The 25185-nt window shown below is 54.5% G+C and overlaps 1 protein-coding gene across 1 annotated transcript in view; it reads right to left on the bottom strand.

The window, feature by feature from the left end:
- The window catches only part of HDAC4 (histone deacetylase 4), a 344484-nt gene that overhangs the window by 62966 nt on the left and 256333 nt on the right, over window positions 1–25185 (bottom strand). The window contains exons 10-13 of the mRNA XM_011929582.1: window positions 21947–22063; window positions 21664–21862; window positions 13491–13729; window positions 2233–2490 (exon numbers count right to left, since the gene is read on the bottom strand). Coding sequence (XP_011784972.1) covers window positions 2233–2490; window positions 13491–13729; window positions 21664–21862; window positions 21947–22063 — 813 coding nt within the window. The remainder of the gene's footprint in view (window positions 1–2232; window positions 2491–13490; window positions 13730–21663; window positions 21863–21946; window positions 22064–25185) is intronic.

Genomic DNA, 25185 nt, shown 5'->3' with positions numbered 1-25185 from the left:
CCTGTCTTAGTTTTGATGAACAAATCCTGTGAACGTGGAAAACCAGGTACCTACATCTCAGCTCCTGTATGAGGCGGAGCCCAGCCCTGTGCCGCCAGCACTGGGGGAAGCCAGAGCTGCCTGGCCAGGCTCTGATCTGTCCTGTCTTTAGGAATCAGGCCGGGTGGCTCACGCCTGTAATCCCAGCACTTTGGGAGGCTGAGGTGGGTAGATCACCTGAGGTAAGGAGTTCGAGACCAGCCTGGCCAAAATGGTGAAACCTTGTCTTTACCAAAAAAAAAAAAAAAAGAAAAATTAGCCAGGCATGATGGCAGGTGCCTGTAGTCCCAGCTACTCGGGAGGCTGAGGGGGAAGAATTGCTTGAACCCAGGAGGTGGAGGCTGCAGTGAGCCGAGATGGCACCACTGCACTCTAGCCTGGGCAACAGAGTGAGACTGTATCTCAAAAAAAAGAAAAAAAGAGGAATCAGAGCCAGGAGGGAGCAGAGAAGAGGGGAGCCCAGAGACAGGAGGATGAGCTGGAGCAGAGGCTGGAGTAGGAGGCAGCATCCACAGGCCCCCAGTCTGTGGCTAACCAAATTCAGCTGGGATTGCCGTGGGCCCCACGCAGTGAAGCGGTTAATAAGCAATCCTCCTGGACACCGGCTGGCAGGTGCCCTGCCTTAGGTTTACCTCGGCAAATTGCTCCATGTACTACCAAGTTTCCCTGATAAGGAGTTCTGCCTATTACTCTCCGGAGAGAAGAGAAATTAAGTGTTTCTAATCATCGTCTCACGCTTGGAATATAACAAGCCTCTTTTTTCAAAGTAAACGCTGATCTATGAGAAACTAGTCCTAAAAATTATTAATGTAAATAGTTTCCCACTTCTTCTCCGCATAATAATAGCACACACTGAATTTCAGACCTTCAACAACTTTCAAGGCCTGACCACAGGAAGAGGCCCCCACCCCGGGCCTGTCAGACAGGACCTGTGGACGAGTGTTTGCCACGAAGCACCGTGTGTGCACCAGAGAGGCCCGGGGCTTTCTCTCTCTGTCTTTGCCAGGCTGCTGGGCTGTGTAGTGTTTAGTGCCCGGGGCGCTAATTAAGAAGGCCCAGAAATTAGAGAGAGGCCGCCCTCTGAACAAAAAGGAGAAATAGCACCCAATGCCAGCCGCCGCGGGAAGCCTGGTGGAGAAGGGCTCCTGGCCCAGAAGCCTCTGGAGACCACTAAGACCTGATCCCCCGTGCGGCAGGCTTGGGTCTAGGTGCTCCAGGTACAAGGCCCCACACTGATTCATTCGGTGCCAAGATCTGCAGCTGAGAATGAAAGGGAACAGTTTACTGCAGGGCGCCCTGCTCCTGGCTGCCAAGGTGCTGCTGGGGGTAGAGATGCAGCGTCTGGCCACACAGCTGGCAGTCAGGAAGCTGGGGAGGTACTCAGTGGCACGGCCAGCATGGAGTCCAGAGAGAAGGGAGGGGACGATCCAGAGGCTCCTGCAGCCGAGGCAGCAGCTCTGCTGCTGGAGGAGAGAATCAAATCCTACAGCTGTGGTTCCTCAGGCTCGCTCCTACCCATAGGGAGGAAGCCACCTTTCTGAGGACACTCTGGCTGCAGATCCGGGGCTCCAGCTGGCTGCCCACATGCCTTAGGTCTTTCTGTTGACTCAGAAGTTTTATGTTTCACTGGAAATTGACCCATCATTCACTGGCCTTCTTCATCAGTCTCCTGTGCATTTGGTTACTGGGTGTCAGTGCCCTGAAGCCTTACTGGCTCTGGGTACCACAATCGTACCCGTCTCGTCTGGATCTGCAGGACTGCTCATTAGCACCACTGGGCCACAAAAGGTCTTGACTTCTGATCAGACCCTGCCTGTCTTTTTGATCAATTAATACCTCTATTTCCTTCAATTCTTTAAAAACCATGCTGTATCTCACTAACACGTGGATTCTGTGATCATTGACAGCCTACAAACAGGAAGGAAACCCATTCTCTGGGGCCTGTGCATGGCTGGAAAGCAGTTACGTAACCACCCGCAGTGGGCAAACATCTCGCATCCCTAGGAACAGCTGGGACAAAACAGAAGCCACATCAGCCTCCCTCACTGGCCAGGACAAGACGGGTGAGACACGGGACAGCGACAGCGCAAGGATGCCCTGCAGCTCCCATGATCACCACACAGAAGATGCCGCCCGGGAACCGAGGGTGGCTGTGCGTGCCAGCCTGCTGGTGCCCTCCCTGCCTGCAGTCACCTGTCTGAAGAGCAGCTCCTGCTCACTGGGCTGGCGCTGGCCTGGCTCCACCTCCCGCGGGGGCTCCGCCTCTTCGTCATCGCTCTCAATGGGCTCCTGCTTCACCTGCACGCCAGCTGGTGCGTGCGCCTCCTTCTGCGCTGGCAGCCGGTCCAGGTAGGGCTCGTCCAGCAGAGCCTGGTGCTCACGGAGCTCCTCCTCCGTCTCCTCTGGGTGACTCTCCGGCTGCCGGGCCGGCTCGCTTGGTTTCGGGATGATCTGCAAGGCAGAGGAAATACATGAAGCACAGAAAGCCGGGGCCTCTGAGCTCATCAGACAGGAGGAGGGATGCTGCAAACCACCCCGCTCTGGGGCAGACAATCAGGGACTCAAGGCACCTTATCACCCTGCCACAGGTCAGCAGGCGCCTTCATCTTCCCACACAACAGGCACTTGGGCGCTATCCACGGTGCTGAGAAAATAATGCCCATCAGGATCCCAGACCGGGGTCCAGGTGACCTGGCCCAGGGAAGGAGGCTGACTAACATTTGGGGTTTACTAAGCACCTCTTCTGCGTCAGGCACCGAGAAACAGAAAAGAAGCTGCAGTTGTCAACTGAGTCTGCAGAGGGGAGCTTGGGTGTGAAGGGGAGAGGCCAATGCTGACCTCACAGCCACAAATGCTGAGAAAAACAGCCCACCACCCATCCAGCGGAAGACGTCCACGTCCACAATGCTCACTGCCCAAGCCCACTGACATGCCACGGCCTCCCCTCCTCCAGGATCCCACCGATGTGCCACGACCTCCCTCCTGCCGGATCCACTCCAGGACCTCCCTTCCTGCTGAATCCTAGGGATGTCATGGCCTCCCTCCTGGAACACCATGGACGCTCCGTGACCTCTCTTCTTATGGGATCCCATTGATGTGCCACGACCTACTCTTCTGCTGAATCCCCGGGATGCCATGGCCTCCTCTCCTGCTGAATCCCAGGGATGCCAAGGCCTCCCTCCTTGGATACCATGGACACTCCATGACCATCCTTCCTGTGGGATCCCATTGACGTGCCATGAGCTCCCCTCCTGCTGAATCCCCATAGCGGGGATGCCATGGCCTTCCCTTCTGCAGGATCTCAGGGACACCATGACCTCCCTTCTTGCAGGATTCCATGGGTCCTGCATGACCTGCCCCGCTATGGGGCCTCAAGAACCGCAGCATCCTCCCTCCTGTGGGACTCCCTAGATGCTCCCTGACCTCTTTTCCTGTCGGACCTCACAGGCCAGCGCAGCAGACCCAATGCCGAACGCAGAGAGCTTCTTCCAAGCCTCTCCCTTCTCCAGGACCCATTCTTGGCTATTGGAACCTCTCTCTGGCCAGCTGTCCAGTCACACCCCGAACTCCCACTTCCGTCCGCCAAGCACTGCCCGCGCACTGCTCATGAGAAATGCCTCTGGATGGTGCTGCTTCTCTCTAGCCTCGACCTCCTGCCTTTCCTGCTTTGGTCCCACCTGGCCTCTCCTGCCTGGATGACAGCATGGCCCCCGGGAGGCCCCCACCTCCAGCATCAACTCTCTGCAATCTTCTTCATGTAGCAGTGAGGGTGCGCTTTCACTCGGGCCAGTGGACCTGGTCACTCCCCTGCTGAACGTCCCCCAAGTGCTCTTCCGCCATCCTGCCTCTGCTGAAGAGCCCTTCCATCATCTGACCATGTCGCCCCTGCAGCCTCCCTCTCTCTCTCCCTGCCACCCTGCTCCCCACCGCGCTGCCGGCTCTGCGTCCCTCGTGCCACACTCGCCTCCAGCCCGCTGCCTCCCTTCCTTCCTTGGCCTCTGGCCACTGCGAGAGGCTCTGTGGGCCTCCTGTGCACACCACCTTTTCCAGGAAGGGTCAGCTGATCTTCCTGATAGTGCAATGTGCCCTCCTCCAGCCCCCCGCAGTCCTCTGGCTTTCCCATGGTTGCCACTCACGTATCCATCTTTCCTGCAGTCTGCAGTTCCCAGGAGGGTAGGGACCACTTCTGACTCATTCATGTGGCACAGGCATTACTCATTGCACATTCACTAAAAGGACGGGGCGAATGCAAGGGGCATCCAGGTAGGGGGGGCAAAGTGGAACGGGGTGTAACACTGACTTCAGTGCTCTCTGGGAGCTGTGAGGAGTCAGCAGGGCTGCAGCGTGGAAGGCCAGAGAGCAGAGACGCAGGGTCCCGGAGACGAGGTGGGGCTGTGGGAAGGGCACTCTGGGCTGAAGACAAGCAGGTGCATGTTCTAGACGTGTGCCCTGCGGCAGGCAGGCCGGCCAGAGGTTGAAAGGGTGAGGCCGGTTCCACGTCTGGCTAAGGCATGGGAGAAAGGACAGGTTTCCGTGACACCAAAAAGGAAGCAGCTTTAGGCCCAGGGACAGACTGCATATGGAGAGGGAAGAGAGGGTGGACAACTCCTTGGTTTTGGTCAATGGAGCTGCCCCGTCACATCTGGGAGCCAGAAGAGGGATGAATGTGAGCAGAGCAAAGGCTGGAGTTGAGAGCAAGAGGGGAGACAGGGATGTGGGAATTGGCAAAAAAAGGCTCAGGAGAGGAGGTGGGGGTCTGGAGTTAGACTAGGAAGGGCGCAGTTTCTCAGAAGGCACTGACTGAGCTGCGTTCCTTTGCAGACTGTGAAAGAACGTCCCACAATCCCAAAGCCCCAAATCGAGGGGTCTCTCCAGATACGCAATTCATCTGTCCCCGCAGGGAATGGGCTGAAGGGCAGATCTGAGGGACGGTGGGACAAGCCGAGTTCCCGGCAGAGAGAGGAGCTGCAGCTCATGGAGGATGGATCTCAGCACCACATCTGACTGTTTCCAGAAGGAAACTGGGCTGTGCAAGGAAGCCTGACACCTGAAATCCCCCGAGCCCTTGTATTTAAACACCCTCAGAACACTGCGTGCTGCCCCACACTCACGCGAGGCGGCCTCTCCGGCTGCCTGAACTACGGGGGACGGATCGGTGGGCACTCAGTGTCCGCTTGCTTCCAGGGGTCAGCCGTATCAGACGACACCGGTCCCCGCACAGCAGGGCTGAGACACAGACACATACACACAACATGGTGAGTTTTCAGCCTCCAGAGCCCCTGCTGTGCCTCACTGTGGAACATCAGAGCCTTTAGATTGGGTGGTGGGTTTGTTTTATGTGATCATCCCTTAACTTTCTTTATAAGAGCAGTTCAAAGTACGGCAGTAAGAGCCAAGTGTAGAAAACACGGATCCATTGTTTATCTAAACCGAAGGCAGCTTGTCTTCAGAAGAGGTTTCGACCTGGCACAGGGAAAGGGAGCCAGGTCCAGCCAGGGTGCAGGCAGCGCGGTGTCAGGGAGGGCCGGCCATCGGCAGTGCGGGAACTGGTGGGCGGTGTGGCATGTAAGGAACTCAGTTTCAGAAAGCCAAACCCGCAGGGAGAGCGTGGAGCGGTGGGTGGCCGCGCGTCGGGAATAGGAACGTGCTGTTCACGGGTGAGGGTGCCGTTGGGAGAGGAATAAGTTCCAGGGCCTGATGCCCAGCTTGGTGGCCCTGATACTCACGGACCTCACCACAGACACAATGAGAGCCCCGTGAGGGCACCGGGGCATGGATGAGGTCCCGTGTGGCAATCATTTCACAATGCATACAAGAATCAAATCACGCCGTGTGCTGTAAATACAGGCGACTGTTTTCAGTCAGCTTCACAAAGCTGGGGAGAAACAAGTTCAAGTAAGGCATCTGCTGACATTGTCCCCATTCGCTCTGACAGGTTTCTCAGTGGTTTACAAAAAAAGCCGGTGCTTCAACACTCGTTTCACTTGATGATTTTGAGGTCTGGGATTGCTTGTGGTTTCTCAATCCCATCTTCTTCCTGCACACTGAGAGCCTGAGAGGCCCTGTGGGGGCAGGGAGAACAGGGAGCCTGGTGGGACCGCGGTCATTGTGAGCAGGGGCACCAGGTGTGCTGGGTGAAGCTGCGCCGTTTCACAGGGGACCTCGAAGATGGCATCCAAGTCTTGGCTTTCAGGACACTCATCAAGAGGTCACCCATGCGCTCAGTTTCCGCAGCTCCCCCAGGGCTCGGCGCAGTCTGATGGGTAACAGGATATGACTGACTGAGTGGCGTACGGGAGGTTTCTTGAGAGTGGGGCCCTTATTACTCCATGCACTGGAGGGACAGCAAAGAACAAAGAATCTGAAAGTAGAACAATTCCCTAAGAAGGTGGCACAGAGCACTGAGGACAATGCCCTGGATGAAGAGCAGGGAGGATGGAGAGCAGTAGCCAGGACGGGCCTTCAGAAAGCAAGAATGTCCTGGAGGCTGCAGGTGTGGAAGGAAAAGCAAGTCTAAGGATGATAAGACAGGGCCTCAGACCACAGGCCAAGGACATGGGGACTGGAGCTCAGGGCTGAGGGTGCAGGGACCGGAGCTCAGGACTGAGCAGGGCTGAGGGCGCAGGGATGGGAGCTCAGGGCTGAGGATGTGGAAACTGGAGTTCAGGGCTGAGGGTGCGGGGATGGGAGCTCAGGGATGAGGACATGGGGACCGGAGCTCAGGGCTGAGGGCATGGGGATGGGAGCTCAGGGCTGAGGGTGCGGGGACAGGAGCTCAGGACTGAGGATATAGGGACCAGAGCTCAGGGCTGAGGATGTGGGGACCGGAGCTCAGGGCTGAGGATGTGGGGACCGGAGCTCATGGCTGAGGACGTGGGGACCGGAGCTCATGGCTGAGGACGTGGGGATGGGAGCTCAGGGCTGAGGAGGCGTTCCGGGCCTCAGAGGGCTCCTCACGATATGGGCTGTGCTCATCAGTGGACAGGCAGGAGAGGCCGTGGGTCTCTCCGAGGGGTGGATGGTCCTGTCTGCAACACAGGAAGGTGCTAATGAGTCAGCACGAGGGCAGGTGAATGCCTGCAGAGAAACGACTGCACAGGGGCAGCAGGGCTGGGCAGAGACTGGCACAGAGGCTGGGTCCAGCGGCAGTGGGGACACCCGTGGACAGGAGAGTGAGCAGGAGGCACCAGGACTCCTGGCCAAGCACCACAGAAGGGTCACCACAGAGGACGCGCTGGTCCCGGGAGGGGAGGTGGGTAGAGGGCAGCCCAGAGAGGCTGAGTCCCATCATCCGGTGGGGCCCTGAGAAATCCAGCAAGAAAGTGCAGATTCAAGTCTGTGATTTGGGAGACAGATCAGGACTGGAGCAGTAAGAAGGTGGAACAAAGTCAAAGCTGGGAGCACAGAGGTGCTACGCAGAGCTGGGGAGTCAAAGAAATAGGGATGAGGCCTCAGGGGACCAGTGCTAGGGTGTCGGGAGGCAGGGAGGTTGCAGAGGCTCACATACAGATACATACACACACAGATACACATACATGCAGAGGCACACACAGACACACACAGACACACACACACACACACAGAGCCACAGACAGATGCACAGATACACACACAGACACACACACAGACATGCAGATACATATACACATGAAGAGACAGATACACAAATACACATAGGCACAGACACACACAGACAAGGAGACCAGAGGACCAGCAGAAGCGTGGGTGCCACGCCAGGAAAGGGCAAAGGGAGAAGGAGGAAGGGTGGAGGAGGAAAATGGGGGGATGGTGGGAGAGGGAAATAGGGGGGTGCAGAAGGGAAATAGGGGGAGGGGTGGGGGAGGAAGGCTAGGACCTTAGAGGGGACCCTGTGGGGTTACCCCATCCCAGCAATGGGCGGAAATGGTGTGCCTGCCTTTCTTGAGCAGCCCAGGAGCCATTCTGAAGTGGATAAAAGTGAAGGGGGGCAACCCTGTGGGGGACACAGAGGCAGGCCCCTTCTCCAGGGTGGGGTGGGGGATAAGGCAGCTGAGGGTGGACGGGAGGGGTTCCTGCAGCAAATGGCCACTCCCAGGAAGCCAGGCTGATAGAGGAAAAGGGTTTGCCTGCTTGCTTTTTAAAGGAGGTGGCCCAGGGAGGACTCAGTGGACAGAGAAGCTCCAGGACTTGTGATGCTTTCCTTTAAATTTCGTGTTTTTTTTTTTTTTTTTGAGACAGGGTCTTGCTCTGTTGCTCAGGCTGGAGTGCAGTCATGCAATCTGGGCTCACTGCAGCCTCTGTCACCAGGGCTTAGGCAATCCTCCCACCCCAGCCTCCTGAGTAGCTGGGACTACAGGCACGCACCACCTTGCCTGGCTAATTTTTGTAGAGATGGGATTTCACCACGTTACCCAGGCTGGTCTTGAACTCTTGAGTCAAAGCAATCCACCCACCTCGGCCTCCCAAAGTGCTGGGATTACAGGTGTGAGCCACCACGCCCAGCTTTAAATTCCAAACCTAAAGAAAAACTTCAAGAACTTTGTAAGAAAATCTCAAACGTCCTTCTCTTGTGCACAGATGAATGGTGGTGGAGGGAGCGGGGGTCAGCCTCTTTTCCTGGGGGGCTGTTTCAGGGCCCCTGGGGCCACTGCAACCTACTCGCCAGAGGCTTTTGGCAGCCGCGTCTCCCGTGCTGTGTATCACCAGCTCCCCACTGTTCCAAGGGCTCCTGGACGGCCCTTCTCCGGGCTGGCTGCAGATGGCATGTGCTGCCAAGGGGCCGCGACTCTTTAGTGTCCTTTAGAGACAACATTCCCAGGTCTTTTTCCTCCCTTTCATGAGGATGAAGCCTCTGAAGCGTCCACCACTGCAGAACGCCCCTCGGCTTGGCGGAGGGATCGTCTCCACACCGTGGGGCTCGGGCTCGGGCTCTCAGGCGGGGCATGAGGAGGACATCACTTCGGCAGTGGCGCCACGTCAGAGCCCTCTGTGGCTCGGGCTCTCAGGTGGGGCATGAGGAGGACGTCACTTCGGCAGTGGCGCCACGTCAGAGCCCTCTGTGGCTCGGGCTCTCAGGTGGGGCATGAGGAGGACGTCACTTCGGCAGTGGCGCCACGTCAGAGCCCTCTGTGGCTCGGGCTCTCAGGCGGGGCATGAGGAGGACATCACTTCGGCAGTGGCGCCACGTCAGAGCCCTCTGTGACGCGGGCCAGGCCCCGTGCCTCGGCACTGACGCAGGTGCCTGTGGGTCACCTCCCTGGGCCACGGCCGCAAACAAAGCCTGCTTCTCTCTCTCCCTCTCCTTTGACATTCAGTTCCGAGTCTCACTGGCTGGGCTGTGGGCTGGGGCCGCACTGCAGAGCTGCCTTTGGGAGGCGATCTGGACGCAGGCAAATAAATGAAGCAGCTCTGTGCAGCCCGAAGGCCTTGGGGACACTGAGAGCCCCCTTTCATCAATTCAGGAAGAACAAATGCACCTCCATATTTGGAATTACATTTTTAAAAAGTCAGGCGGGAGTTCAGGGTCAAAACCCAACTGGTCAACTGCCAGTATTTGAAAACGATTGGACACATTTGTAATTAGACCACCCAAAATATGAGTCCTGGTTTTCATATTCAAAACTGAGGATGTCAAGTTAAAGGGAGACACCCCTGAGCCCTCCAGTCTGCAGGAGCCAGGCTCTTGAGCGGAGTCCAGAAACCACTGGAAGAACCACCTTCGGCAGTAAGGCTTCCTGCTGTAGGGGTGGAGGACGCCTTCTGATGTCCTCTTTTAATAGAAAGAGGTACTTCACCTGGACACACGTCACCCACTGCTCGCAAACCACACCTAACTGAGGCCAGGTCCGGACATGGGCAACGAACAAGGAGGGCCAGTTTCACCCGCAGTTTCCAGTTTCACTCGCCCTCTGATGGCGTGTGTTCTCCAGAAAGTTCCTTTATGCAGTAAACCATTATTGAACACCACTGTGTACAAGGCATGGGCAATAGAAGCTGACGCAGTCGGAAATCACCTGCCACCATCCTGACCACAGGCCAGGGAGAGGAGAGCAGAGCCAGCTCGGGGTCCATCCTGTCCACCTGGTGGAGTTTTCTCAGGCAAAATGGGCAGCTCTGCAGACTGCGGGCCTCGGGGAAACTAGAGTGGCTGCATATGGCTGTGGGGAACACCACGGCTAGGCGCGGGCTGCCTCTCTTTCTCTCTTTCTTTTTTATTCAGTGTGATGTTTCCAAAGCAACTGCTCTCTAAGGTACAGGCTGAAGGAGGGGCAGACCAACCCGGCCCCAGCTGTAACCCCGATGTAGGCTGGGGCAGCGTCACAGGACAGGAGGGCTCACAGCTGCCAGAGCTGGGCAGATGCCCTCAGGGAGCAAGCCCCTGGGGACATCATCCTCCAAGAGGAAGGGTGGGGACGTCAGTGTCAGGCAGCCCTGAGTAAGATCCTTGTCTTCCTGGGCGTCCCGGGAAAACACTGTCTAAACGTTTCAATCAACTGTCACTCACTCCCATAAATCAATCACAGAACAAACTCCAGTGAGAGCACCCGGCTTCTACATCCTTCAAGAGTATAAGGCATGTCAATAGGTGCTTCCTGTCTTCCTCAAACCTCCTACCCCATCACTCAGATAACGACATAATAAAATTAACAAACCTAAGCTGGCATCAGGAAGACGGATGTGAAAGTGATTTTGACACCTGGGAGTAAAGATGCCTGGCAGGCGCCCGGCACGCCCACAGCCGGTGCCTTTCCCGTCCCAGTGAGGGGATTTGCTGTGGGCGTCCCACCCGTTTCTGGTGTGTTCCCTGCTGTCCAGTGATGAGGGCTCGGCAGGGGAGGGGCATGTAGCGTGGGGGTGGTGAGCCTATTTTGTGATGCCCAGTGGGCAGCAGGGGCCAGGCTGTGGCCTGTGCTGGGCATCTGGTCTGATGCGGCTGCCACCCTGCAGCAAGGCCCCAAGGGGCCCGTCTCCTCAATCCTGAGCCTGCAGCCCCATGATGGCTCACACACCAGGATGGATTTGGGCCACAGCCAGCTGCCATCTCCCAGAGGCCTTCCCCGCGTCAGCCCCACCGGACTGGACACCACGCAATCAAAGCCTTCGACCACTGCCAGGGCTGAGCTGACTATTCTTCTAGGCTGGAACCGTGGGGCTTGAGAGAAGGAAATTGGGACGAGGCGGGTGGGAGGGGCTAATGATATCAGGAGGTCAGGGCTGCTGGAAGAGGCAGCAGTGTTGGCGGTGGAGGGCTCTCTCCCCCCACGGCTCTGCCTCTGCACTTGCTGGGGATCCTGGTACTTCACCTTCCAACTCCTGTCTACCTGTGCTAGGAAAGTCTGTGTCCTCCCCAATCCTAACCCCAATTTTTCACCCTCAGGGAAACCACAGAAGACCCTGAGCCTCTGGACAGGCAGACAACCCAGGACTGGTCCTGAAATTCAGGGAAGCAACGGGGGCGGGGGGTGGGGGGGGCACTTTCACAGGAGAGACACCAGAGAAACGATTCCGTCTCTCCAAATCTGCCACAGGTTTCTCAACATTTCCTTCTGAAAATCACCCCAGACGTTCCCCTCGCATCAACTCATCCTCTTTCTTCCTTGTAACAGCTTTATTGGGATATAATTCACATACCATCCAATTCACGCTTTTAAATGATATCACTTGTTGTTTTTAGTATATTTACAGAGTTGCACCATAGTCCAATTTTGGAATATTTTCAACATCCCTAAAAAAGAGATGCTGTTCCCCTGGGAGGGCTCCCCATCTGCCCGCAGCATCCCAGGCCCGGCACCTACAAATCTGCATCCCGTCTCTGTGGGTCTGTCTGCTGTGGACGTTTTATGTGCATGAAATCACACCACACGCGGCCTCTTGTGCCTGCACCCTGCTTCCTCACACCACACGCGGCCTCTTGTGCCTGCACCCTGCTTCCTCACACCACACGCGGCCTCTTGTGCCTGCACCCTGCTTCCTCACACCACACGCGGCCTCTTGTGCCTGCACCCTGCTTCCTCATACCACACGCGGCCTCTTGTGCCTGCACCCTGCTTCCAAGGCTTTTCCGTGCTGCAGCATGTCAGTGTCATTCCGCTTTATGGCTGACATTCCGGTGTGCCGGCGTGTGGCCGCGGATCACAGGATGGACACCTGGGCTATTCCCATGTAATGTGGCTATCGCGACTGATAGTTATTACAGCTGATACGGTTTGGATCTGTGTCCCCGCCCACATCTCCTGCTGAATCGTAGCCCCCAGTACAGGAGGTGGGACCTGGCGGGAGGTGGCTGGATCACGTGGGTGGATTTGGCATGAACAGCTGAACACCGTCCGCTGGTGCTGTCCTCACTGATGAGTGGGTTCCGGCGAGGTCTGGTCGGTTAGAAGTGTGTGGCCCCTCTCCCCACCCCTTGCTCCTGCTCTTGCCAAGTGATGTGCCCGCTCCCCCTTTGCCTACCGCTACGACTGAGGCCTCCCCAGAAACAGACGCCAGCACCATGCTTCCTCTACAGCCTGCAGAACCAGGAGCCAATCAGACCTCTTTTCTTATGAATCACACAGTCTGAGGTGCTTCTCTACAGCAGTGCGGGAACGGCCTGACACAGGGACTCAGGCTGCTGTGAATGCCTGAGTGAGTTTACGTGCAGATGTCTGCTTTCATCTCTGGCAGCAGAGCTGTGGGGCCGTGTGGTGGCTGTGTCCAACCTTCTGAGGAGCTGCTGGACCATGTCCACAGTTGAGCTCATCTCATCTCTTTATCTTAAAGATGCTCTATTTCAAATGCCAGCATTTGATCCATACATTTTCAGCACGTTAGCTTTCCTCTTGACCAGCATCGCAACACTAGCCTTGCCTACTAACTCCTCCTGAAAATGGACTTATCTGAGTGACTTTCAAGATGTCTGTAGGTTACGTTAACCTCTGTGGGCTGGCCCGGGCCCAGAACCAGCTCTGACAGTGTCCCTTCAACTTCCTGCTGGAGTTCTGCACCTGTACAGCTCCACCCGGGCCCCCCGGCCCTGTACACTCCGCTTATGCACTCAGGCAGTCTGCGAGTGCTGGATGGCCTGGAAGACGGGCACTGTGGGTTGCTGGTTTATTTAAAGATATGTTTAGTAAATGGCCTTAGGAAACCCAAGAAAAAAGTGTTGCCCAAGTAGACTATTCCATTCGCTGGCACTGATGCGCCACCACGCAGGACGTGGTCCAACTGAACTCATGTGGGCTGCTGGGAGAGGGCACTGGCCCTGCGCATCCCGCTGCAGGTGATCTGTTCCTGAGCCCAAGCTCCCAGCAGCATCCCTTCTGCCCCTGCCCAGCTCTGTGCCGTGGGCCAGAGCATGTGCCTCCCTGGTTCCCTCTTTCTGCCTCCTGGCCCCCCTCAAGGTCAGAAAGGGGCCAGTGCTGAAGACTGAGGCTGAAGCGTGCAGCACACAGCCACCCTGGGGCCCGGGAGCACTTAGCCAGCAAACCCACCTTGTTCATGTGCAGTTGCTGCTGCTGGAACTGCTGCTTGTGTTTCTCCAGAAACTGCTGATGCTGCTGCTGGATGACCAGGTGCTGCAGAGCCTGGGCGTTCTGGGGCAGCGGGGCCGACTGGGTTCGCCCCAGCGGGCGGTGCTGCCGCAGCTTGTGGATGGAAGGGGACACCCGGTCCGCACCAACCAAGGACTGTGCGTGGAGGGGCAGTGCTCCCAGGCCTGAAAGATACCAGTCTGAAGATAATTGGAGGAAGAAACAGCAGAGGGGAAGAGGAAGAAGAGAGGAGGGAGAGAGGGCTATTGAGTAAGTGATGGAGACAACTGCACCCTGTGCCAGCCGGCCCAGGCGCCCTGCCCTGGTGCCCCAGAGCTGGCTCGCTAACTGGGCCCCTTCCAGCTGAGGCTGGGGCCGTGAGCCAGTGCTGTGGAACTACAGGAACCGTAATTTGGAGGCCATTTTCTATGGAAAATCAGGTTGACACAGGAAACGCCAGGAGTCCTGTGTGGCAGGTTTCAGAGAGGAAGCCCTTCCCAGGAGTGGCCACCACACAATTGTTCCTGGCGGCCACAGGCCCTAGAAATGTGGGGTTTGGCCTGAACAGCACAGTGGGAGGGGAGACAGGGCCACCAGTGCGCTAAGGAAGGCTGCCACGGTTCTGGAGCCTCCAGGGATTTCCAAAGATAGCCTGAGTTGTGAGAAAAATAATTGTCCTTAGGGTTGACATCATTTTAAGGTCTCTTTGAACACTGATTTTATACACAAAGATGGCATGAACACTTTGAAAAGTCCTGATGCATACTGTCAAAAGCCCCTTCTGAAAAGATCTGGCTAATCCCTGCCAGCTGAGTGGTGTCCACACCGTCACCAACCCTGTATTTTTTTGATTAAAAGAATCCATTTTGATAGGAGATGATCTTGCTTTAATTGGCATCTGTATCTTGATGTAAAATGCGACCTAGTCAAGTACACTTTTTCCTTCTGCATGCTTTTCATCAAGAGAGAGATATATGTATATATTGCAAATTGTTGGTTTAGGTAGTTTAACATTTTTCCATGGTTTTGTGGGCAAAAGGATCTAACGAACCCTCTGCCCTGCTCCGTGACAGGTTCCCCTGGTGACCTGAGGGGAGTAAACACTAAATAATGCTGCTCAGGGTAAAAATGACCCTGACCCACTCAAGGGCACATGACTGGGTGAAATGACAAAGGAAGTGACCAAACCAGCTCTTGGAGGCCCTGGTGGGGCTACATGCCGGCCGCAAGGGCTACGGGATCTCCAGGGATACCAAGGTAGCCTGCCAGCAAGTGGCAGCTCCTGTCATGTCCCTCCCCCAGGACACTGATGTCGGCGCTCGCCGGGCAGCTGGGTGTGTCATCAGGTTTAGTGGAGCCCAGGCCTCCCAGTGAGAGCCATGAATGTAGCTTAGTGCTTCTCAAGTCCCTTTGCAGGGGCTTTCTAAATTTAAGAAATACTATGTGATATGCAAATGCAAAGGATACATCCAGACTAAACCCAGCCAGACCCCCAGCAAAACCCCCAGCAAGACACCAGCAAGACCCCCAGCATGACCCTCAACAAGACACCCAGCAAGACCCCCAGTAAGACCCCAGCAAGCCTGCTCTTTGCTACCTTTTCAAAAGTTATTCACCAGTGTTCTCTAAACCACCATCCCTTTTCACCCAACCCCACAACTTTCCAGAAAGATACATTATCTTAAATTTTATTATCAATGCTTGGCTACTAAATTAAAGTGAATGACTAAAAATCCATTCAGAATCATTCCCTGAAAACATTAAAAAAAAAAAAAGTAAACCATCCTAAAGAAGGTATTTCAGAATTATCAGTTGTTGACGTAGGTATTATGTCAGAACTATTCCCTGAAAAGGTTAGAAAAAGAAAAAAGTAAAGCATCATGAAGAGGGCATTTCAGGCTGGGCGCGGTGGCTGTAATCCTAGCACTTCGGGAGGCCGAGGTGGGTGGATCACCTGAGGTCAGCCTGGCCAACGTGGCGAAACCCCGTCTCTACTAAAAATACAAAAATTAGCTGCTCATGGTGGCACACGCCTGTAATTCCAGCTACTGAGGAGGCTGAGGCAGGAGAATCACTTGAACCTGGAAGGCAAGGTTGCAGTGAGCCCAGATCATGCCAATGCACTACAGCCTGGGTGACAGAACGAGACTTGGTCTTAAAAAAAAAAAAAAAAGAAAAAAGAAAAAAAAAGGCATTTCAGAATTTATCAATTGTTGATGTGGGTATTACGTGGGATTGAACTATTTCATGGAAGAAATAAGGAAGTCAGTCACACGAAGCTGCCTTCAGGGGATGCAAAGGCTACGTAGTTGCTGAAAAGGTCTCTTCTCAGAAAGCAATAGGAAGCTGAAAGACATTTTCCTTAGCATAGTTTTCCCCCAATGCCTTAGTGTGCATACCATTCAGGGGTGGAGGCAGTGATGAGCTACACAGTCCCCTGCCCAGGCCTGACCCTCTGCAGAGGAGGAGAAGGACATGCCAATTGCATAGGATTCAGCTTTCCGGTGTGACACATGATAAGGAACAAGTGACTCGAGCCAGCAGTGTGAGTGGGGGCTGCACAGCGTTCCCCAGCTCCTTTCCGTCCAGGTCTCTGCCTCCCGCCACCCTCCGCATGGGCCCAGGGATTTCCCAGGCCACCAACTTCACTCTGGGACACAGGCCTACGCCCCATGGGAACAGGGCTTCACTTTCAGAACTGGCGTGAGCAGAGACCCCTGTGCAGACTGGCCCTGTTCCTTTTCCAGTTGCACTCCCCAGGGGCCAGCCCCTCACTCTCTCTCAGCCTATCTCGCCCACTCAGAATTTCACTCCACTGCCTCTAGAGAGCAAACCCCAGGGCCACCACACACGGGGACACCTTACCCGTGGGTATCCTGAAAAGCGGTGCCCTGGCCTCTGCAGACCAATGTGATTTGCTGGCTGGGTGGTTTCCAGTTTGGATCCCTGAGATCATTAACAAGAGCTTCTGATGACAGACCATGATGTGGTCTTCAGAATACACTGTCAGGGACTTTCGAGCATAAAATCCTAGTCCATCAGGATACAATTCTGTGGTCGGTGACCCAACTGCAGGGGCTGGCTGTGTGGTGCTGGGTGGGGTGTGGGACAGAGCCTGGTTCTTGTGGTCCCAGTGGCCCCTTGCTCTGGGCTCCTCCACTGGGCACCTTAGCCAGGGTTTTCCCAGCTTCTGCTCCTTCTGCCCAGAGCACTGGCAGAAGCCCCTCCGTGTGTCCAGTGCAGGAGCAACAGCTGACCCTGGTTCTTGGCGCTGGACGGCTGTGTCCTTGTGGCTGCTGGCTCCCGCTCCTCCTGGAGGGACTTGGTGCTGAGCCTGAACTGTGCTGCGGGGCCAGCTTCCCTGGAAGTCCACACTCTAACACGCAGTCACAATAACTGCAATGACAGTTCCTGAGGGAGCACCCTGGAATGCACCAGTCAACCAGGGTCTAAGTTTTGGCACACCCTGCTCAGCAATACCCAAACTAATTAGTGAGTTTGCAAACGCATCACTTAGACACACCCCACCAGGTATGGGGATTTAAGAAAAAAGAAGGCGAAAGACTGGGTTGCTCTCAAGTTCCAGACCCAGATTTGAAGAGTTGGTCTTCGCACACTGGGAATCTGTTTAAGCGATGAATTCACATGAGATGAACAATTCAGGGTGCCTGAGTCCTTAAAAGTCCATCTGGTGTATTTCCACTGCTTTTTTTCTGTGAAATTCTTTAAAATCCTTCCATTGAGAAGTAAATCAGGCAACAGTTACATCTGACTCACCGTTTGTAATCCTGGCTGCCCAAGGAACAATCTGCATGCTCTGGACCCACTTGGACCAATCAGTGTCTGTCTGAGCTTCTGGGGATGGAGCTGAGGCCAGGCCAGGGCTGAGGACCACAGCGTCGTGTGCCAGTTATGGGACATGAACCACGGCCAGCTGTGCTCAAGCCCTTCCTGGGACTCACTGTTTTCGGGTGAGATCAGGCCTAAACGGTAGCACACAACTGCTAACACAGAAGCCAGGCACACCCTCCACTCAGCGTGTGACCGCAGGACAGTGGATCTCCACTGCCAGTTCGGGAAGGCAGTAGCCTTAAGATGCTGGTGGCAGGCTCTGTGTGGCCAGGATACTAGAAAGATCTGTGACAAGGTCACCTCCAGCAGGCACACACATCTCCCTCTACCTGGGCCCTTCCCACTCCGCCTGCAGGCTCCTACTGAGATCTCAGCTCTGACGCCACTTCTCCGAGAAGCCTTCCCTCGGCCCACCTGCGACACAGCCCTGGTCTCCAGCCTTCTCCTCCACAAGCTGCACTACCAAGATCCTCCTGGGTCTTGGGGGCCCTGTCTCTCGGGTCCTGACAGCAGGTTACACGGTTCTCAAAGTCCTGCTTCTCAGCCACACGGGCACCACAGAGGACTTAGCTGGGCTGCCCAGGCAATGATCATGCCCACAGTTTTGTGTCCAAGTACAGCAGCAGCACAGGGCTCTGCACACTCTCCTTCTCAGCCAGGAATGGGCTCCTGAGCTCCACTCCCCGCCTCAGCTGGTTATGCAGAGACTAACCTCCGAGAATGTACCAGCCACTCTGCAAAGATCTGAGTCCACAGTGACCATGGGAGCAGCACATAAACAGGGATATAGAAGAGGCACGCCAAGCCTGTGACTGGCGAGCAGCTGCCCGGAGCGGTGTGGAAAGGGGCTGACTGGAGGTATGTAGCATGTAGGAGGCAGCTCCGGGAGACTCTGGACCACGGCTCACCCCTCTGGTCTCCGCTGGTGACCTCACCCACCGAGGCCTCTGTTTCAAAGCATTTGTGACTAGAGGGCTGTTCTAGCTTTGATATCCTATTCACCTATGCACCATGACTACCCGCGAGAAGGTGGGTCTGTCTGTGGGCCAGGAAAACACAGGCACTGCTGTCCAGAGACCAACTCAAGCAGGAGCTCATCAAAAACTGCAGGAAAGGGCAGAACACAGAAACGAAGATGCAGCATGTCCAGGGACGGAGCAACAAGGCAGGGCTGGGGCAGGGCTGGAGGCCTGGGATGAGGGGGCAGATGAACCATGCCTGATGGGGAAAAGGGCCCTGGGAAAGAGCCTTGGCTCTGGGGGCCGGCTGCGGCCTGGTCCAGCATTGAGCTGGCTGGCCTGGCTGCTGTGCTGGACTAGGGAAGAGAAACGAGGCTTGTAGAACAAGGCTGGAGTTCCTGCTCACAAGCTGGGACTTCACTCCAGGCCAGTGCCTCCCTGCCAGGACCTTCTGTGACAATGAGAACATTCGCGGGCACTGCGGCCGTGCACTGGATGTGGTGCACATGTGACTAGAAACTGAATTCTAATCCTTTTTTTTTTTTTTTTTTGAGATGGAGTCTCGCTCTGTCACCCAGGCTGGAGTGCAGTGGCATGATCTTGGCTCACTGCAACCTCCGCCTCCCGGGTTCAGGCCATTTTCCTACCTCAGCCTCTGGAGTAGCTGCGACTTAAGGCACCTGCCACCATGCCCGGGTGTTTTTTTTTTTTTTTTTTTTTTTTTTTTTTTAATTTTTAGTAGAGACGGGGTTTCACCGTGTTAGCCAGGATGGTCTTAATCTCCTGACCTTGTGATCCGCCTGCCTCGGCCTCCCAAAGTGCTGGGATTATAGGCGTGAGCCACCGCGCCTGGCAAACCGAATTCTAACTCTGACTTTCTATTGGCCACTGAATTCTAATTCTGACTTTCTATTGACAGCTCCCCGTGGCTGGTGGCTCCTGACCCGGCCAGTACTGCTCTAGACAGCGTGGGGGCCTCCAGGCCTTCAAGGAGAGTCCGGTGGCTGCAGAAGGACAGACTGGAGGGGCAGGAACCTGTGCAGGAGGCTTCTTCCCACAAGAGGATGGGGCAATCCCAGTGGGTTCCAAACGAGGGCCTTACTCATGGCGGGGCTGGGGGAGGGTCCTGAGGCACTGAGGACAGACGGGGCCGGCTGGGGCGGTGAGAGAGTATGGGAGGTGGCAGGTGAAGAAGAACAAGGCAACGCCGCCAACATCTGCAGGGGCATATGAGTGCACAGCCCACTTAACCCTCATCAGGCGCACGGGGGCAGACCGCGTAGTGTCCCCGCTTCCCAGACGGGAAAACAAGGCGCACAGAGCACGAGTGGCTTCCCAGGGTCACGGAGCAGGAGAAAGCTGGGACTATGCTGTACACGTGACACTGGCTCGGAGGCTCTCAGCCAGGGGGTTTGCAGGATGAGCCGCTGGCAACCTGGGGAGGCCATGCAGGAGGAAGGGGCTTGCAGAGTTTTGCAGGTGGCGGCACGGGACTGGAGGCGCTTGCTGGGCACAGGTGTAAAGCAAAGCCAGAGCAAGCTGGGCAGCCATGCATGGGCCCCCTGGCACTACAGAGCCTGGGGCGGGCACCGTGGGTAGGTCCCCATGCCAATGAGCAAGTTGCACCTGGGAGGAAAAGAGGACTGACTATACACAGGGAAGAAGCAATGCCGGGTTCAGCACGTCTCTCAGAGAGGTGAGATCCATGCAAACTGGATATTCAGGTTCTATCAAAAAGGCTGTTTTCCAAACACCTGATATACAAGATTACGCATGTTACTTAATCACGCATCATAAACTGATTTAGAGAAGGAAAGAAGATGAGTGACAAACAGAAACATCTCTGACGAAGTGAATCCCAGGAATCCAGAAGGATCAGGCATATTTTACGTTTTTAAAAGATACGAGAGAGAAACTCAGGTGTCGTTCACTACCCACCCTCGTGCTAGCTGCTCTACAGCATCTAAGAGACTCAGATGCAATCTCAGATACATTCCTCCAGAGAGATCCCCGTGCCTGCCACCGTGGCCGGAGCTCAGACAGGCACTGTGAGGGCTGCCCCCTCCCTCGTTACACCACGGCCTCCTTTGCTCTAGACAGGCAGGGACACGAATTCAAGCTTCTGGAGAAACAAACAGAAAGGGGCTCAGACACAAAACAAAGATTGCCCCATGTGGCTTCTGGGCAAAGAAGGAATAAGAAAGAATCCTCTCTGTCTAAACAGACACATGGGCAGCACAAAACAAGAAAACACCAAAATCCACCAGACTAAGTCAAGCCAGAGGCCCAAGCCCACCCAAGCCAGCCCCCAGTCCCACGCATCCTGCAGCACCGCCTCCTACAACACGCCAAGCCCGAGTTTTCACCAAGTTCACTGCCAGAGTTTCACAGGGGCAGCTCTGAGGGTATTTCAGCTTTGCATTGGCAACAACAGATTTCCAGGAAGCCAAACCCAAAGCTATGAAGATATATGATCATGACCCGCATGGCAAGGGGGTAGGTAGAGGCTCCCTCATTTATTTATTTATTTGTTTCTTTGTTTATTTATTTATTTATTTATTTTTGAGACGGAGTCTCACTCTGTCACCCAGGCTGGAGTGCAGTAGCACCATCTTGGCTCACTGCAACCTCTGCCTTCCGGTTTCAAGCGATTCTCCTGCCTCAGCCTCCCGAGTAGCTGGGATTACAGGTGTGCACCACCATGCCCAGCTAATTTTTGTATTTTTAGTAGAGACAGGGTTTCACCATGTTAGTCAGGCTGGTCTTGAACTCCTGACCTCAGGTGATCCACCTGCCTCGGCCTCCCAAACTGCTGGGGCTACAGGTGTGAGTCACCACGCCCGGCCGGTGCTCCCTCATTTCTGAAGTGACACTTTCACATTGCTGTTGCTATGTAACTTCAGAAGGAAGTTCCCATTTTTCTCTAAATTGTATTTTTCTAAATGTAACCACACCCCCAGACAGTGCACATTTGTAAAAGTTCTGCTAACACCAACTGACCACAAGGGTCAGTTCTGGGCTTCCAGTGCTGGCTCAGCTTGGTCCAGACAGAAACCCAAACTGCAAGAGCCAGTGGCCTCTCCCAAAAGGTGAGAAAGGGGAAGTGACTTCCGCTTCCGCTCCATCTACCTGACTCTGGGAGTGAGGCGTGGATCTTCACTGCAGTCACGGCAACTACATTACGTGACGGGGATGTATGTTTGGGAACTGTGGGGGTGGGACAGGTGTGCCTTCGTCTCCTCCAAAGGCGGGCGAGGACCGGGCGCCATCCAGAGCACGGGTAGCCTCAGAGCCTGGCTGCACCCAGGTCCATCTGTGCTCACCTGTGACGAGCGGCGCTTGTGCCGGTGGCTGCTCCAGTAAGACCATGTGCTGCAGAAGAGGGCTGTGCGCTGCCCCTCCGTCCCGCTCCAAGGGCGAGGTGCTCAGGTAGGGAGTGAGGTGGGTGCCAGGGAAAAGGGAGAGCCGCTGCTGGAGGGCGGGAAGGGTGAGTCTCTCGGCATCCTGCTGGCCCGCCGTGCCCTGGAAAGCACAGCCGGGGATGCAGGGGTGGTAGGGCCCATCACCGCCACCCCATGCCACACGGACCCACGGGGGCTGACTTACAGCAGCAGGGCCGGTGGCAGGCAGGCCCAGAGTGATGTTGGGCAGGGACGGCGACGTGTAGAGGGGAAGTGGAGCGGCCGAGCCTTCTCGCGTCACAAGTCTGTGTGCCAAACTCGTCTGGGGACAGAACACACGATGACTGTCACGGTCTGTTACGGCCAAACATCAGCAATATACACCAAGAAAAACCACGATGAAAACACCTGTGGCAGCCTGCACTGAATTCTGATACATGAGTGCAAACATACGTGTAGCAAATGATACAGCAACGAGAGCGAGATTTCAACACGCACCGCAACATGAAAGCCCAATTCACGGCTCCAGTTTCCTCCCCGCGATACGAGTTCTTCTGTCACCTTGTCCAGCATCATCGTGTTGATTTCTATTCAGTTTGATTATTTACTACAGAATACTCAGAAGGAAATCTAGGATAATATAGTTTCCAATGCCGTTTTGCAGTTTCTAGGATAATATACTTTACAATGCCTTTTTGTAGTTGGCCATGTCTTTCCAGACAACAAGAAAAGCAGAAACCAAAAAGGAAATAAAATTTAATTGTACATTTAAAAATAACTATAAGGGTATGACTGGATTGTTACACAAAGGATAAATGCTTGAGAGGATGGGCACCCCACACTTTGCATGGCGTGCCAATCACGCATTGCAGGCCTGTATCAAAACATCTCACGTACCCCATAAATATGCACATCATGTACCCACACAAATTAAAAATAAAAAGAAAATCATAAAACAACTGCTTCTATGAAAGGCAGGCAATGATGACAACAATACCGACCACGTATGAGGCAGATGCGGGTCAGCACAGAGAGCTTGCAAATCAAATGACTGACAGTGAGAAAAGCACGCGGTGAAGACCGGTGACGGCAGAGCTCAGGAAGCAGACGACGTTCAGGAAAACACATTATGGTCATCTGGAAACGTATTTTGAAACCCAAAAAATTGGCAAACATTTTGGAAAAATGATACTACTACCTTGGCCTAGAGGAACTGCCAACGCTGTGGGGTGGGCTACAGATCCGTTAGCGGCATCCTTTCTGCGGGACGATTTGGCAGTCTATGGCAAAGGCCTTCAGAATCAGTCTAACCTTTGATCCTAGAGCTCCACTCTTGGGATGCAACGTTAAGAAATAAGGAGAAGGCCTGATGCCCATGAAGCCTCGGCCGTGGGGCTGAGCACCCAGCAGGCAGGGCAGGGCAATGTGGCTTCCCCAGCACCTCAGTGCTAACAGAATGGAGGGGTGTTGCATATCAGGACACTCTGCGGGTTAGGAGCAATCTTGGGTGATTACTTGGACACTTGTTTATGGTACATTAAGTTAGAAAAACAGGTTATAGATCGTGTAACTTTTAAAGAATGGGCTTGGGTAAAGCAAACATAAGCTAGGAGTAAGGATTAGAAGGCCACACACGAAGGGTCAGCAGCAACAGTCTCCAACGACTTGAACTACTGTGATATTTAACATCTTTTTGCTTGCAGAATGAATGTGTTTTGCTAAAAAGGACATTAGTTGATCACCACTATATCCCCTACACAGTAGCTACTCAAGGAATGTCTGCTGAATGAATGGGCAGAGAATGAATAAATGTTGTTGTAATCATGCTAGTTAGTGGGGTTTGGCAGATAAAAATCCCCGTGCCAGAAACTAACATTAACAACGAATGAACAGATTCCATTATACTCTTTACCTCCACAGCAGCAACTTTTTTAGCTCCCCCAGATGAACGAGAAAATGCGATGTTTGTCTTTCTGTCCCTGGCTTAGTTCACTTAACATGAAGGCCTCTAGTTCCCTCTGTGCTGCTGCAAATGTCAGCACTCCATCCTTTCTGACGGCTGCGTAGTACTCCACTGTGCACAGCACCACCTTTTCTCTGACTGCTCATCCACTGAAGGACACTGAGGTTGATTCTGCCTCTTGCCTATTGTGGAAGATTTATGACTAAGACCTCAAAAGCACAGGCAGCAAAAACGAAAACAGACAACTGGGACTCTGCTCAGCTAAAAAGCTTCTGCACAGCAAAGGAAAAAAGTCACCAGAGTGAAGAGATGACCTGCGGCAAGGGGAAACCTGCAAGTTATTCATCCGACAAGGGAAGAGCGTCCAGAATATGCGGGGAACTCCAGCAACTCACCGGCAAAACCCAAAGCAGCCCATGTAAAAGTGGGCAAAGGATCTGAAGAGACATTTCCCAAAAGACATATGAGTGGCCCGTGGGGACATGAAGAAATGCTTCTCCTGACAAACACACTCAGTTGTTCCTACAGAACAGGAAGTCCAGCCTTCTCACTTAGGAGCAAATTCACAGCGCACTTCGCCCCAGAGGAAACCCTGCGACTCACTGTAGATGTGCTCACATGCGACACTGTGTAAGTGATGATTAAAGGGCTACTGAGAAAAACATTTTTCCTTGACAATTTTTTTTGTCAAAAGTTAAAGAATTACCAGTAAGTTATGCTGTAGAGAAAATGCTTATGATTTCCAGGAAAGCACAACTGTGCTTGTGTTATTATCATTGGGAACAAAATAAGGAGACGTTCTAATGTTTGCAAAGTTTCTATTTCCTTTGTAAGCAAGGTTTTTTTTGTTTGTTTGTTTGTTTGTTTGGTTTTTTTTAAGCCCATTTCTGGAACTAAAGGAGCCTTCTGAGAATTTGTTCCTTGGAGAGGGCCGACTGGTCCACTTGAGAAATCGCAGGGCGCTCTGCCATCTGCTGTCTCAGGGCTGAGCCCTGCGGGAGGCTGGAGCCCCCCGGACCTCACGCTAGGATGAGTTCAGAGGCAAAGTCTGGGGGCCTGAATTCAGAGCATCGAGGCATGCATGTAAATAGCAGCAGCAGCGGCCACAGAGGAGCTGGCCCTTTAAGTACCTGGATGACACACTGGGCTTCCCTGGGTCCGGGGGGCCTTCAAGGTACAGTAGTGTTTCTGGGGGCCCCAGGGTGAACAGAAAAGGCAGTGCTGAGAGCCAGGCTGGCAGGCCCCTGCTCCCGCCATGCCCCCATTCACTCAAGATGCCCGTTCTGATGGGCAGGCTCACTAGCCTCTGCACCACGTGGGAACGGAGAGAACCAGCGCCTGGCTATGAAGCATGGGCGTTCTCAGAGACCTGTCCAACTCTAGCGATACTGAAACTCAGAAAGGGCGCCTGGGTGTGATCCAACACGCAAAGGCTGCCCCTGTCCACTCTAATGAACGTCTGATGTGGGACATGAACAATG

This window comes from Colobus angolensis, unplaced genomic scaffold (assembly GCF_000951035.1).
Source record: "Colobus angolensis palliatus isolate OR3802 unplaced genomic scaffold, Cang.pa_1.0 Scaffold82, whole genome shotgun sequence".
NCBI lineage: Eukaryota > Metazoa > Chordata > Mammalia > Primates > Cercopithecidae > Colobus > Colobus angolensis.
The sequence above is the reverse complement of the archived record's forward strand: the minus strand, read 5'-3'. Positions and strand labels throughout refer to the sequence as shown.